Source organism: Agelaius phoeniceus, chromosome 15 (assembly GCF_051311805.1).
Source record: "Agelaius phoeniceus isolate bAgePho1 chromosome 15, bAgePho1.hap1, whole genome shotgun sequence".
NCBI lineage: Eukaryota > Metazoa > Chordata > Aves > Passeriformes > Icteridae > Agelaius > Agelaius phoeniceus.
Window position 1 is genome coordinate 1,091,831 of NC_135279.1, and position 15,941 is coordinate 1,107,771.

The 15,941-nt window shown below is 50.4% G+C and overlaps 1 protein-coding gene and 1 long non-coding RNA gene across 2 annotated transcripts in view; one reads left to right on the top strand and one right to left on the bottom strand.

The window, feature by feature from the left end:
• The window catches only part of LOC143695259 (uncharacterized), a 52,427-nt gene extending 49,476 nt beyond the window's left edge, over positions 1-2,951 (bottom strand). Inside the window, exon 1 of the long non-coding RNA XR_013184362.1 lies at positions 2,836-2,951. This is a non-coding gene — a long non-coding RNA (uncharacterized LOC143695259). The remainder of the gene's footprint in view (positions 1-2,835) is intronic.
• A 103-nt stretch (positions 2,952-3,054) lies between these two features.
• SPRY4 (sprouty RTK signaling antagonist 4) lies at positions 3,055-14,519 on the top strand. Its single transcript, XM_077186452.1, has 2 exons — positions 3,055-3,248; positions 12,476-14,519. The coding sequence occupies exon 2, from the start codon at positions 12,522-12,524 to the stop codon at positions 13,413-13,415; it is 894 nt and encodes a 297-aa protein (XP_077042567.1). The 5' UTR covers positions 3,055-3,248; positions 12,476-12,521; the 3' UTR covers positions 13,416-14,519.
• The last annotated feature ends 1,422 nt before the right edge of the window (positions 14,520-15,941 follow it).

Below are 15,941 nucleotides of genomic sequence, written 5' to 3' on the forward strand. Positions count from 1 at the left end.
TTCCAGAGTTTAAATGGGCATGAAATGAGCGAGCAATTAATTTCCTGCACGAGGAAGGAGTGCAGAGTTCAGTATCAGCAGCACTGCCAACGTGGATAACTCGTTACATGTCCTGGGATAAGTGGTATTTCCCTTCAAGCCTCAGCTTCCAGAATCCCACAAGGATAACACAATGCTCCTCCCTGGCACTGCAGCAGCCCCTGAGCCCTCCCGACAAGGAGCCTCCTCCCCACAGGCACAACCTGCTCTTCACAGCAGCATGAGGAGATCTGGGGAGCAGAGTGAGCATCGGCAGAGGTGGGGACACACCATCCCTCCCCTTGTCAGCCCAGCACTGCACACGGGCATCTCCAGCTCCCCCTGTTTGCAGAGGGATCCAGAGGAGCCGGGAATCTCCAGAGTGCAGAGCATCCTCCACCCTCACCCTGGGCTTTTGCCTCAGTGAGCCCCAGCTCAGCTTCTGGATCCTGATCCACAGCCAGAGCAGAGCCCACTGGTACCAACAGGAACAGCAGCTTGGAGGAATTCACTCCCAATTCCAAATGCACACACAGTTCCAAACCCAAGCCTTGGGTGCCTGAGCATAGCAATCAGGCTAAGATCTAGCAAGAAACACCTTTGTCCGTAGGGGAGAATTAGTCAAATCATGTTTTCAGTACATCTTAAGGAAGAGGTGAATTAGCTCCAAGATATACAATCTCATCATTCTCTGCCTGAAAAGGTTTCATCAATCCCCAGCCCTACCAGCAATATTCCCCCTTTTCTCTCCCGAGAGCCACACAGCCAGACCCCATTTCCTCCTCACTCCTTCACACCTGGATAATCATTTTTGTTTCCTCGTTCAGTTTTATTGCTGGGGGGTCCCAGGAGGGCAGGGGCTGGCAGGGCAGTGCCTGGGGCTGCTGGGGGCTGCAGGCTCGGGCAGCACAGAGCGGCTCTGCAGGGGCCGGGCTCGCAGGGAGATGCTCCGCGCTGTAACAAAGGATTTCCCCCGGGCATTGTGCCCGCGGCCCCGAACACAGAACTCGGCATTCAGAGATAAAAGCCTTGAATTCAGAGGCGCTTGACTCTGCCACTGCTGCGACGTTACAGAACACTGGCAGCACTCAAATCAAGGTGCAGAATTTATCCTGTGCCAGTGTTGTAAAACGATGGGATCAGAGATTTTTGTGCTCAGGAATTTGAGTCTCTCAGCTTTGGGCTGCTTTCCAGCATGAAATACAGCACGACGATATTTTTTTCATCTTTTCTTCTATACAAGCTTTTTTAAAATCACATTTTCTTCCATTATCTCTTTATTTGCCAATTTCCAAAATCATAGACATTGAATTTCTCTGCCTGCCTGTCCTTCCAGCAGTACTTCACTGCAAAGAACACAACCAGTAACAAAGCAACACTTTTACCAACCACCTTCTATTTATTTTCAAAAGCACCCAGCTGATAGATTTGAAGGCCAGTAAGATTTTATGCAGCCTTCTGGAAAAGCTGTTCTTTAGGGAGTCTCCATCTTCTGTCCTCTCCTTGTTAAATTGCATTTGCCCATGACCCACAATACGGCTCCCACTCAGAAATGCGTCTGCCCGCGGAGACAAACACACCTAAGGAAATGATCAATTCAGAGCACAGCTCTTGGAGGGAGAAATCCTTCCCGGAAAAAGAAATCTCCTTGGTTTTGTATCTGCGGTAACATACATTGTTTGTATTAGCACTAAATAAATAAACAACGGGGTTTTATTCAGTGTTGTGCAAGCTTTGAAATACACATGCCATAAACAGGGCAGGAAATGAGCAGGGCCTTGCTTTGTGCTCTGCAGATGACTCCTCGCAGATATTAAAATACATCATTAATGCATTTTCAGGAAAGCAACCTGTCTGGGAGGCTCCTGGGGGACCGCACGGCCCGAGGCCCCACCTGCGGCCGCTTCCGCGGCAGCTGCAGCGGAGACCCCGCCTGTGGCGAGCGGAACTGGAGCACGGAGGGACGGGCAGGGCCCGGCACACGCTCGGGCAGGGCTCTCCCTTAGCGCCGGGCTAAGGATGGGTGGGAAGCCCCAGGACCTGACTGCGGAGCTGGGAGAGGCTCCCCAAAAACCTGCACACGGGCAGGGCTGAGGAGCTGGGAGAGGCTCCCCAAAACGCTGAACACGGGCAGGGATGCGGAGCTGCGAGAGGCTCCCCAAAAACCTGAACACGGGCAGGGCTGCGGAGCTGCGAGAGGCTCCCCAAAAATCTGCACACGGGCAGGGATGCGGAGCTGAGAGCAGCGCATCCGTGGCCTCACGTCCATGAAACGGGAGCAGCTGCTGGCCCTGGGTGGGTGTGGGGAACCTGCGGCTCTACCCCACGTCCTCTGTTCCTCAGGAGAGAAAGCCATGAAATGAACCCACAGGTTGCACATACATCACTCGGGGCGGGGAGTTGTCGCGTTTTCACCCAGGTGCCGCCACAGGCGCCAGGCACAGGGGACGGACACGGGTGTGTGACGATGCTGCGGTGAATGGAACGAGCCGCACTCTCAGCACCGGGAAACGAAGCCGAGCGCTAACGGAGAACCGTTCCCATCGTTTCACTCGTGGTCACGCACCCCAAAAGCGGGGATCGCCAGAACCTCCAGCCGAACGTGCCGCTGTCCCCCCCCCGGCTCCCGGCGAGAGGCGCTGCCCTCGCTGCCGCCCCTCGCCCCGCTCCCGGCGGGGTGCGGCCGCCCGGGGCGGCGGCCGGGGATGCCCGAGGGGCCGGGGGCGCCCTCCCGGCTGCTCCCCGGGATCGGGCCCGCCGGGGAGGGAGCTCGGGGTGCCCCCCCCGGCCTCGGGTGCCCCCCACTCCCGCCGTTACCTCCAGCCCCGGGCGGGGGGCGCGGTGCATGCGCAGCTGCCGCTGCCCTTCATTCATAAAAAAAAAAGGGGAAAAAAAAACCCCGGGAGCCGCATCCGCGCTCCCCTCCAGCCCCCATTCATAAAAGGCAGCGGAGCATGCGCGCTGCCGCCGCGGTGCCCACCCATTCATAGAGTCGGGCGGCAGCGCATGCGCACTCGCGGCCGCTGCCCTCCCATTCATAAAATAGCCATTTTCCCAGGCAGGCGGGCGGGTGCAGCGCCGCGGCCGCCGCTGACAGCGCCGCGCTCGCAGGTCCCTGCCCGCAGCTCCTGCCGCTCCTGCCAGCGTTCTCCCAGGTCCGGCCCCCTCGTCCGCCTCGCTTTTGGGATTAACTCGCCTATGGAGAGATGGTCCTAGCTGAATTATTTAAAGTAAGTACGAGATCGGTGCTTGCGAGCAATTGTTAAAATGTTTTAAGTAGAAAAAGCCAAGCCTGCTCCCCGAGGGAAAATCCTGCGCTCGTTCTAGATGTGTTGGGCTGCTCCTTACAGATCGCTGATCAGGAGCATATTTCTGGCGATGACTTTTCTAACAGTGATTAGCTATAATTATGTACAGTGGAGAGCTGCCTGGTGCTTCCCAGCCTAGAGGAGACTTGGCATTCTGGAGAAATATCCTGTTTCTTGCAGAATTTCCATTTGTGTCCCTGCGTCTCTGATTTATACCTCTTTTCTGCGTTCTCCCATCAACATCTGCATTTGCTGTACATATATGGCAGGCAGGTTTCAGCACACTTGGGTCGGGTTTGTTTGCAGGCTTTTACAGCAGAATAAGTGGCTTTTTTCTGCTGATGGGGTGTCTTCTCCTTCATCCCTCCTTCCTTCCCCGAAAAGGAGCATAAATACATGGTCACCTGGGCTGACAAGTCAGAATTGGATCTTTCTTGCTGTGGAATGGATTATCCGCATTTCCTCTCTTTTCCAAAGCCCTGTCTTGTGAGTGTCAAGTAGTTTTTAGCTGTCTCCATAATAGGACACTTCAGAAATCAGCCACTCATGTGTCAGACCTTTCCTGCATGACCTTTGCTCTTCAGCATTTTATTTCATAGAAGCCTTTTTTTCATTTTTTTGGCCTCAGTGCCTTATTCCATCACTGTTCTTCCCTGTCTTGCTGTACACTTGTTTTAAATCTGGATGGATGCTGCATTTTAAAGGCTAGATGAGTAATAAAAATGTGTACCTGGAATAACTTCATCTAATACATGAAATATTTTATGTATGGAGGAAAAACCTGTGCTGGCTGTTCCTTTCTACCAACTGCGTAGCAAAGATAAGCCAGGATTTTATTTTCTGGTACCAGTCCTGGCGTCACAGGAGAAAGACAAGCCTGGAGACGACATGTTCTGAAAATTCATTATCAGGAGGGGAATGGAAAAAGCAGAAAGGGGCATGGAAAAGGCACAAAGGTCTTAGAGGAAAGCAGGGCTGGCAATGCAGACCTTGGAAATGGCAGTGCAAAGGAATATCACGGGGGAAAAGGATTCCCTCTTTCACCACCAGTTACCAAGGGTCTGATTGCTTCATTTAAGTCCTTTGTAGCCCCAAGTTTTTCTTTAAAGGGTGAAGGAGAGAATGAAAGAGAAAAGGAAAAGCATCCCTGCATTATCCAGAGTGGGAAAGGCACGTTCTAGATTCTTTACAACTTCTCCAGCTGCTGCCTTTCCTCCATGCCATGCCAAGGGGACAGCATGGCAAGAAATTGCTCTTTAATTCGGTAAAGAGGAACTCAGCTTTCCCAATATTACAGCTTCCCCTCTCTGCCTTTATTTTGGGTTAAAGAATAAAGCTCCAATTTGTGCACAGAATCACAATGATCCTGATGACTGGCTTCCCCCTTGTCCATATAAAAATGAATGATAGCAGGAGGAGGGGTTGTTCTCAGTTATTGGAACCCCACTGGGGATGTCTCGTTGATAAATGTGCCCTTTTCCATGGGCTGCTGTGTTTTCCCTTGCTGGAAGGGACTCTACATTGGGATGATAAAATTAAAAGGACCATTTCTGAATACTGCAGTCCTTTTGAAATTCTCCATGAGGTATGTGCAGGGGAGAAATTATTTGTTCTCCTCCTGAAACAGCAAAACAAAAGCTGTTTTCCTGGAATCATGACTAATTTCCAAACCATACTGGGGAATGCAACATCTCAAAAAGCAATTCCTACCCGCCCCCCCCAAAAAAAAAATCTGTTCTCAGACTTCGGTGAAATAAAATTCAACATCCCTTACAACACTACAGCAATAATTAATTACCAGTTCTGACAATTTTCATAAAATTAAATGTGAAAGAAAAAAATTCATTCATCATATTGCTATATAACTTCCCAGCTTCGCACAGTAGTAAAAACTGTGTTTTTACAGGCAAACAGTTGCACAAGTGTTGTTTTTTTTATCCTTTTGCAATGCAATTTCCTCAAGAAAATCTACAATCCTTCCAATAAGGTTATCATTTAGTACCATTAGCTTAATAGATCATATCTGAGCTTAGTTTTCTGACCTTAAAATAAATGTTTTTGTCCAGTAAAAGGCTTTGACTGAGAAATCCAAGTCCCCAGAGATCTGAATGCTAGTGGGCCAAAATGTGCTTTATTCACTCGCACCATAGGAACAGACTTTAGCTGGACAGAGACAGCTTCTTGGAAGTCTACAGGTCTCATTTCCCAGCTCCTGAATTTCCACACTCTGGCAAGAATTTAGTGTCTCGTTTTAAAAATGGCAGGTTTCCCTAATAAGCTTTCTAAATTTTTTTCCTGCCTTATTGCTTGTAGAGAAGATTCTAGCTGGCCTTAGCTAGATAAGGCTGCTAAGGAGGGGAACAAAAAGAATGAATGTCAATATTTTGTTAATATTAATACACACTTTAGGGGGAAAAAGCTTTTTTTTTTCCTTTTTTTGAAGCATTTACAGCTTGACTCAAAATCCAGCCAGCCGAACTCAGCCTTAATGAACTCCAACCTTATGAATTATTCTTAATCCCACATTAAAAACATGTGCTTGCTGCAAGGTCTCCTTTAACTACCTCTGAGAGTAGTCTTCCTCATTAAAGGCTCTAATTGACCCCTTTGGCTTGCACCAGGAGCAGAGTGTCCCTGGTCACCGCTGGCAGGCCTGGACAGGAGCATGTCCTTCATGCCAAACAAAGGCAGGGGCAGGATTTGCTCCCTGCCTCCAGCTCCTCCTCTGCTGGGCCTCGGGGAGCAAATCCTTTATTGATCACTTGGGGGGACCCTGTCCTGTCCCCCAGCACCCTGCCCTGCCCAATGCTCAGGTCCAGCTCTGCCCAACACTTCCAGAGGAGCTTTTCAACCAAAAAATGCTTTTTAACCAAGCCACCAGAGGAGACAGTCTGGTGGTGACAGGTCAGCTTTGGCACTGGTTGCCATCGATTCTGAGCTCTGCTGCCTTGCACAGGCCTGGAAATGTTTCTGCCCACCCCTGGCATGAGACTGCTTCCCATGTGTTGCTTTCAATTATGATCATTTCCTGTATTAAGACTGAATATTCTATGCTTTGCTTGTTTTGTTCCTCTTGCACTGTATTTTCAGAAATTCATATGTCCCAGAGAGCAAAGAAAATAAACCAATTTCTGCAGTGCATTTACTGCAGCTATTGCTGCCTCTGTGTCAATGAGTGACTGTCACAGCTCTGCCAGAGACTAATTCAACTTTTGCATTGGTAATGGAGTCACAGAATGGTTTGGGATGGAAGGGACCCTAAAGCTCATCCCAACCCACCCCAGGGACACCTCCCACTGTCCCAGCTGCTCCCAGCCCCAGTGTCCAGCCTGGCCTTGGGCACTGCCAGGGATCCAGGGGCAGCCCCAGCTGTGCCAGGGCCTCAGCATCCTCACAGGAAACCATTTCTTCCTAACATTTAATGTAGCCCAGGTCTAGTATCAGTGCCCCAGAGCAGGTGTGGTCCTTCTGTAGGTGCCAGGATTCAGAGTTGTCTGGTCTGACCCAAAGCAGATCCCCAAAGGAGCAGCTCAGCTCTTACCCTGTCCCAGTGCAAGGCTCAGCCTTTCATCAGTCCATGGCAATTTCTCCATCCCTTCTTCACAGAACCTTGTGATGCTTCAGCAACTGGGAAATTCTTGGAAACCTGTGATTGAAAATTCATGTTGAAGCATCAAATTGCCTTTATTCTGTTTACAGTCAGACTTGACTATCCTAAAGGTCTTTTCCAACCCTAACAATTCTAATTTGAGAAGGCAGCTTTTTGTGCATGGTGCTCCCCACGCCCCCAGCACCACTGTAACCATTTTCATTAATAAGATATAGAATACATGTCATGGTCCTGGAGGTGGCCACCAGCCCCTGGCAAAGGGCAGCACAGCACCACGGGCAGGTTCAGCAGCCCCTGATGTGCCAGGGCTCCACAAAGGAGCCACCAGAGATGCCACAGGATGTGGAGGGGACAATCCAGTGCCAGCAACCCCAGGGGAAACCTTGTTTTGCTGAGGCTCCTCCTCTCCTGCCACCAGTGCTGTCAGACACAACAGAAGGGACAGGCTGCTCATGAGGGGCAATTAAGGTGAAATTAATTAGAGAGAGATAAGGGGCCCTGATCTGGAGCAGGGGGGTTTGGTGCCTGCATCACTTCCCTGCCCACCCTGGGCTCTCTCAGCAAACACACCCAAAGAGCACATTTGGGGCCTTTTGGTTTTCTGTGACATTGGAATTCCCTTTAGACATTTCTTGTGCCCAAAAAGGATTGGGCAAAACTGTGGGGCCTTGTACCTGTCACTGGCTGCAGAGGAGGAGCTCAGGGAAGCTTTTCCCATTTTCCTGCTGGCTGCCCTGGGGCTGTGGCAGTCCTGGGTTGCCCAGGATTGCTTCCACATGGGACCCTCCTCTGGACTTAAGTCCCTTATTCTCATTATTCTTTTATTACCACAAACATCTAGAATATTGTTAAACATGTGAGAAAGAGCTTATTAAAATTGTTAACCAGTGGGTGACTCAGCTAGTTGTGAACATCAGATATTTCTGCACTCACTGGATTTTTAAGTCAAGACCCATTTTGTTTTTCAGTTCCTGGAAGATTTGTTGTCCAACTCCACTCTGAAAATAAAGATACCAGAACCTTGTTCTTTCAAAGCTTGTTCAGAAGACATTAATGAGAATGAGTTTTCCTGAGAGTTTATTTTCTCATGGAATTGCCTACAAGGACAAAATGATGTAGGCAAATCCAAAATCCTACTAAACATAAAATGCCTTTTGTTTTAATTTCATCTGATTTCAAAACCCTACAAAACTTTTGAGTCTGAAATAATACCAAAACACTTTACAATAACAGTTGGTTTCCTACAACTTTAGGACTTGCAATTACCCAGTACAACAGTAATTTTAAATTGGCCATATCTTGATGAAGAGATGGAACAAACACTGCAACACGTGTATGAACTTGACTTTGGAGTCCAATTTTACTCCCTGGGAAGGAAGTATATTTTGACTTGAAAATTGTATGTGGTGAGTGACTGTACAGTCATGGGGGAAGAGAAATTTTTTTCTACATGGGAGTTTGCTGCCTTGAAAAGAACCTCATTGTTTGCCTCTAAAGAATGAAAAACTCCCTGTATGAGAAGATAGTCAAGAATTTTTCTTCCTGTTGTCTACTTTAAGAAAATTATCTGTACAGTTGCAAGCAGTGAATTTGTGCCTGTGTTAATGCTGTAATACATCTGTAATTACCTGTGATCAAAAATTAACTAATTTTGTGTCCTGTATGGCTTTTTTTCCTCAATTGAAATGCAATTTACAGTCAAGATTAGGGCAGTGGACAGCAAAGATCCCTAAGGTTGCACCCCTCAGCTCTTGTCCTCTGTCAGGGTCTAAAGTTCTGCCAGGTTACCCCAAACATGAGTTTTGATTTGGGATCTGGCTGGATAAGCTTTATAAATTCAGTGTATAAGGTGCCAGTGTTGCTGCTGAAGGCAGTGTTGTCCTTGTGAGCAAACACCCCCCGTGTGTGCTGGGTTTTGGGGGGAGCTGAAGGAAATGCTGCCCTGCCTCTGGGTGCACATCAGCCAGAAAAGGTCCAGGTGTGGTGTCTTGGAGGATCCTGCAGGGAGGTCACAAGGCCCCACCAGGCACATCCCAGCCTGTGACACTCCACAGGAGCAGGTTTGGACACTCCACAGGTCTGGCTTAGGATTTCCTTCTGGCCCAGCAGGAATCCCCAGTCCCAGGGCTTGGCTGGATTGCTCTCTGCCAGGACAGGGGGAGCACTGTGTGCCTGCACAGCTGCCCAGGGCCCTTCCCTGGAAGCTGCCCTGTCCTGGGACACACAGGCAGCTGAGGGAAAGGTGCCCAGAGCACACAGGCACACCCTGGAGCAGCTCCACCATGGAGCAGTGCCATGGCTGTCCTGGGGCAGAGCCCAGGGCAGAGGAGCCTCCTGGCAGGGTGAGCAGCACCCAGCTCACTCCCATTCTGCACTCGAGGGGTTTGACCTGGATCTGTCACCAGCAATGTCACTGCACTGCTGGAACTTCTGGTGACGAGGCCAGCAGCAGCAGCCATGGAGTCATGGTCCTTGGAAAATTCCATAAATATCAGAAACATTTGTCTGCTAAGAGCAGTTAACTGCAGAAACCCTCTGCTCAGGAGAGAGAGGGCAGGGCAGAAAGTGAAGGACCACGTGTGCAAGCACCCAAACCTGCCAGGGTGCACATCTGTGGTGGTTTAAAGGTGATTTTGATGGAGCCAGAGAGACACTGTGGCCATAGCAGGGGTCTGGGAATGGGGAGAGCTGGGTCTTGTTTGGCTGTTTCCCCTCCACAGGTTTTATCCAAGTAGATCCTGTGCCCACCTATCTTTGAGTTCACCATGTCAGGCTTCCCTTCCCCTTGTCCTGCAGAAATAGTTTATCTATTAAAAAGACAATTTGAAACTGTACTACAGTGAAAAAAGAGGATGAAAAACTCCTATCCTTAACTCTCTGGATGTGTGGTGTCTCGTCCAGGGTCCCTCTCCTTTCTGTGGTAATTAACTGAAATCTTGATTAGCATTATCTCAGATAAGCCATCTTCAACATCTGCCTGCCTGAGACCCTGTCTGTGCCCGGGGGTGTTTGAGGAGTGGCCTGGCTCTAATCCTCCCCCAGATTCATCTGGTGACACCATTTCTGTGTGATGGCATCACTGGCCCTGGCCCACGGCAGGCTGGGCACTGCAGAGTTCATGCAAAGCCTGAGTGCCCCCTCCAGGGACTCCCACAGTGCCACCAGTGCTGCAGAACAGCCTCGGTGCCACCCTGGGGACAGGCGGCACCAGGGCTGGGCTGAGCAGGGCTCACTGCCTGGGCTGAGCTCTGCTGCCACACAGGGCACCCTAAAACAAACGGTTCTCCATGGAACCAGTGGGAATCTGGTGAACAGAGCAGATTCCTGAGAGCTGGTACCGAGTGGGAGAGCCCTGGAGAGGCCACGAAGGCAGGGCTGAGGAGGAGCAGACAGGCTGGAACACCCTGCAGCACTGCCACCATTTCCTCCAGCTACCTTCCATCTAAGATCAGCTCTGCTGCACTTACTCTTGGCAACCAAAACAGCTGCATCTCTCTCCTTAAAAAAAAAAAAAAAACACAACAAAAACCCCAGTGGAATCAAAGTCTCCCTGCAAATGTAACACACAGCCGACACAGAACTGATGATTTTGCTAAACTCTGACTTGCAGCAAATACTTTTTATATCATGACACTGGATTCTGATGCACAAAAGAAAATCAAGTTCTTTTCCCTCTGCATGCACCCTAGTTGTCAGAATCATTGCTTCTCTTTGTTTTTTACATACAGTAACTAGGAAGAGATGCTTTATAAACCCTCTTGTTCCTCCAGTCAGGATGTCAATGGGCTATGAATAATGAAATAAAAAAAAAAAAAATCCAAATGAATGGCTAAGACCCAGCAGAGAATTTTAACTGGGGAAGAGCAGCAGCATCAGGGCTGCATGACAATAAAGATCATCACTGCTAATAAAGCATTTCTTCCTGCTGCTGTGGTGCAGGGCACAGAGGGGGCCCAGACCCGGCATGTGCCGCCCTGCCCACGCTCCGGCCGAGCCCGGGAGAGCTGCCCTGCCCCAGCCCCAAATGCCAGCCCCAAATACCACGTGAGCCATCAGAGCAACAATTCACAAAGGCAAGAGTGGACTCTGCTGGCATTTCTCAGGGGGTAAAAATGGGCTTCCCTTTCTTCTCCTCAGGATGCGGAATCAGTTCTTGCTCAGAGTTTTGTGGTGTCATATTTGTTTTAGGGGAGATGTGCTCTCACACAAGTGCACACACATTGACACACACACACTTCTTGTGCACTATTTGGTTGCAGCAGGATACATTTCTTTTTCCTTTTTCCCACTGCTGTAATATTAAAAGTCATAGAATCACAGAATCATTTAGGTTGGAAAAGACCTTTAGGATCATCGAGCCCAGCTGTTAAACCAGCGCTGCCAAGTCCAAATCTTTCACGCTGTTGGAGAAGGTTAATTTATTTGTTGAACACAAACAACTGGCAATGCCTTAAGCTGTTCACTACTTCCTTTTTCTTGATACCAGCAGCTTTTCCCCTCCTGCAACCAAAGCTTTACTCACCCCTTCTTTCAACTGATCTCCAGCATTATATTATTTATGAATAAAGGTCACCCCGTGAGGAAATGGCACATCTACTAGAAAACAATGTGCACTTTCTAAATTTGAACTGAGTCGTTTCCGTTCTTTGATTTAAGTTTAGTTACTTCCTGTGGTTTCTTGTCCTACGCCACTGCTGAATCTTTGGATTGACTCCAGGATAAATTGCACTCTTTCAATGAAATTAGAAACTGCGGCACCGAGGGCTCAGCCAGAGCGGCTGGTAAACAGCACTTCAGCTGAATATTAGTGCACTTAGCAGGCTGCACGAGTGTCTCATTACCTGTGTGAGGTGATGGATCCAGCCTGAGCCGTGTGGCTGCACCCTGGGCTCCCACCCTGGATTCCCACCAGACAAGGTGCTGAGCAAGCGCTTCCACCTCCCCTGGGAGGGATAAAGGAGCCTCTGGAACCAGCAGCTCCTGATGGAGAGGGAACACTTCCTCACCAAAATCAATCCATCCTCTCACAGGCAGAGCCTTGGTTAGCAAGGACAGGTGCTCAGCCCCGTGCTCAAAAGCACCTTTGTACCAGGCCAATGCTTCCACAAGCCACAATCCTGCATCAGGTTTTTTAGGGAACAGGGTCAACTGGGGAAAACCTCCAAAGTTTAGAGAAATCATTTCAGGAAATTTGCTGACAAAACCACATGTGAATGTACACCAGAAGCCCCAAGATGTGCCTTCCCTCAGTAAAACCATGAGTGGGCTCTCCAGGAGCCTGCAGCCCTCCCGGGGCTGGAAGAGCTATAGATGGCCAAGGTCAGGGAGAGGGACACGGTAGCAAAGGAGGAGAGAGGCACTTTGTACCTGAGTGCTCTGCCTTCCCTGGACACAAGTTTACCTTACAAGACCTGCAGCACAACAACCAGCCTCAGCAAGGAACCCTCTTGGGCTGGGATTTCAGGATACCACAATAACAATGCGCTCTCTCTCTTCTCTCTCTCCCCCATCCCTTTTCTTTCTCCTTCCCTTCTCCCAGGACACGTAAGCACAGAATTTCCCCCAGCAGTCAGACTGATTTCTCAATGGAGCCCCGGATCCCTCACAACATCACCGTTGTCCCCAACTCTGTGATGGTGCAGCCCTTGCTGGACAGCCGGATCCCCTACGGGCGGCTGCAGCACCCTCTGACCATCCTGCCCATCGACCAGATGAAGAGCACCCACCTGGAGAACGACTACACCGACAACCCCGGCGCCGCCCAGCCACCCGCCCAGAAGCGTCCCCGAGCCCCCCAGGAGCCGGGCTCGGCCGGCCAGCACCCTCAGCGCTGCGAGCAGGATGTCACCCACCCCTGGATCTCCTTCAGCGGGCGCCCCAGCTCCATCAGCAGCAGCAGCAGCACGTCCTCAGACCAAAGGCTGCTGGACCACATGGCCCCGGTGCCCGTGGCGGAGCAGTCGTCCCCCCGCGCCGTTCGCATCCAGCCCAAGGTGATCAACTGCAAGCCCCTGGACCTGAAGGGCCCCGTGTCCCAGGAGCTGGACAAGCACTTCCTGCTGTGCGAGGCCTGTGGGAAATGCAAGTGCAAGGAGTGTGCCCTGCCCCGGACTCTGCCCTCGTGCTGGGTGTGCAACCAGGAGTGTCTGTGCTCGGCGCAGAACCTGGTCAACTACTCCACCTGCATGTGCCTGGTCAAGGGCATCTTCTACCACTGCACCAACGAGGACGACGAGGGCATGTGCGCCGACCAGCCCTGCTCCTGCTCCCAGTCCAACTGCTGCGCCCGCTGGTCCTTCATGAGCGCCCTGTCCCTGGTGCTGCCCTGCCTGCTCTGCTACCTGCCGGCCACCGGCTGCGTCAAGCTGTCCCAGAGATGCTACGACCGAGTGAGCCGGCCCGGATGCAGATGCAAAAACACAAACAGTGTCATTTGCAAGGCATTGCCCGAGAGCAAAGGGGCAGAAAAGCCCTTTTAATGGTGCAGTTGGGAGGATGCTCCGTGGAGCAGGGTGGTGTTGGCTCTTTTTAATAACCTGTGTTCTGAGGAGAGCGTCAGCCTCTTGCCTTCGGAGAAAGCGGAAGCAACTATTTCCACAAACTGAAGCACTTTGGGTTATTCAGGGTTTTTGGAACTGGTCGCAGTTTAAATAGATGGGGCCAAAGGAGGAATGTTAATAATGCAGAGTGAAGGCTGCAAACCCATGTACATCATGAAGTACAGCTGCTGAAAATCTCCCAGCTTGGAGGGACGGCTGCTCACCAGGCCTGCACACCACAGGAACCATTAACTGCTCGCTTGGCAGGCACCACCTCACAGCCAATCCCCATTCCCAGCTGCAAAAAGCTGCTTTGAATTCACATTCAGGGCGGGCTACTTGCTTCCTGCCTCCTTCCAAACCCCAGCTCGCTCCCAGCAGCCTGTTGAAGGTGATGGGGGAACTCCCTCCACCCTCCTTCCCTCCTAGACACCACTCCAAGGGCTGTTGCACACAAAGTACGTGTCTCCCAAAATCTTTCCGTGTCCCTCAAAGATTCTTGGACCAGAAGTGAAGCTACATTTCATTTGTTGACGGGTCTTCTGCCCTTTGGGCGTATCCCACCCGGCCCACTGGTTTGGACCCTCTTTCTAAAGCAAGATGGTAGCAGGGCTGCTCCTCCCAGGAGGAACTGCAGCAGGATGTGTTCAGGCAGTTGTATCAACACCGGGTCCTCGTGCCTGTAAGCTGATCTGTGGCATCAGGTTTCACTCAATGAATATGAGCTTTCCCTCAGCAGAGCAGCCCCTGTGCAGGAGGAAGGGGCTGATCCCCTTTCCCCCAGGCCCAGCTCGCTCCTGGTGCAGAGCAGAGGGGATGAAACTCCAGCCACAAAGCAAAGACGGGCAGGGTTCGCCCCTCTAAACCTCTTAAGCTCTGGTAAGAAGTCACACAAACCTAAGTGTACGATGCACATAGATGTATTTTTCTAGGGATCTCAATCCAGTACCTCCCCTCCTGGAACAAGCTCTTCTTTGCTCATTAGATATTGAGATTTGTTTTTGTCTTGGGGGTGAATGGCATTTGCTTGAAGTACAGCACATTCCCCCACCCCTATTGCTGCTGTTTGACTTTTGCCTCTTCTGTACAAAAGTGTCTTTTTAAATGTAAAGAATGCTTTTAGTGTTTATTTTAGTGTTAACACACACTAGGGGAAGCCAGGGGAAGGAAGAGAGCACAGTTGACAAGCGGGCCCATGGTTTTCAGCACGCAAATATTGGCTCTGTCCATGCCCTCATCCTGGGGCTGGTTCTGCCTTCCCCAAGGATGCTGTGACCCCTCTCTCTTGACAACCACAAGGTGCTAAACAGGAATCTTGGTCCAAACATGCAACACTCTAATGAGTAGGTAGGTACTTGTTGCATGCAGAAAACTGACCTAGTCTCTCTCGGTGTTTTTAATTAGAGGAGATTTCCTCAGTAAATGCACAGCAGTGACAGTGAAATGTCATCTCCAATTAGACAAGCAATAGGCAGAGCTCATGTAGCATTTCCAGGAATCCCCTTGGCCAGGGTAGGGCTGGCAGGAGCACCCTGGTGGGACTCTGGTATCTTTGGGTTTCAGAATTCAGCTCAGCTGGATGACTTGGGGTTTAGCTCAATGGAATTGTAGATATTTATTGAATGGGGGAGATAAAAAAAAAGAAAACCAACCAACTTTTCTATTTATAACATTTGCTAGCTTGTACATGCTGAATCACAGAAAAAAGGAAATAATGTCTGTTACCAGATACCAGTTCCTATAGGGTAGCCTCATGCTAACTGTATGTGGGCACCAGGAAGCAGGTGGGGATCCAGAACTGTATTTATTATCTTGCACAAATTGGAGAGGAAAAGAAAAAAGGAAAACCAACCCCAAACTAGCTGAACTGTTGGTTGAATGTATAAGATATTGTATTTAATAAGAGAAATAATTTTCCTAAGATACAAACAAGCTAGAAAAGGCCAGCAGGAGAGGTATTTACCTGCTGCCCTCCTCTGTTGGGACCACACGTGTCCAAATGGCCTCCACCCACGGCTGCTTTGCCTTTCTGACCCTCTGTCCCTGGGGAATCTGTGCTGAAAACCCTCTGGCAGAGCCCATGGCTTGGCTGCATGGTCCTTGTGAGCAAAGGCACTGCTGGAATGGTGGCCACTGTGCCAATCTACACTCATGTACATACCCCAGCCCTCCCAGCTGGGCTCCCTCTCACTGTACATAGCTGTAAATTATTTCTCTGTTGGTTTGTTTTAATATCCCAGCCCTGTAAGCCGTGCTGGAGCCTGCCAAGCCTCGTGGATGTGTTAGAGCAGTGGTCAGTGTAGCAGAGTGACCCTCCCTCCTCCCCTGGCTCCCAGCACGGCCCCCGGCCTCTGCCCCAGCCCTCCCAACCCCAGGCATGGCAGGAAGGTGCTGAGCCCTGTGTGGAGCTGGGGCAGGGCTGGGCTTGGCCTGAGCCAGGGCTCTGCCAGAGGGAGCAGCTCCTGT

Excerpts from the sequence above, each read along its gene's own strand:
- SPRY4 (XM_077186452.1), top strand. The coding sequence starts at position 12,522 with ATGGAGCCCCGGATCCCTCACAACATCACCGTTGTCCCCAACTCTGTG.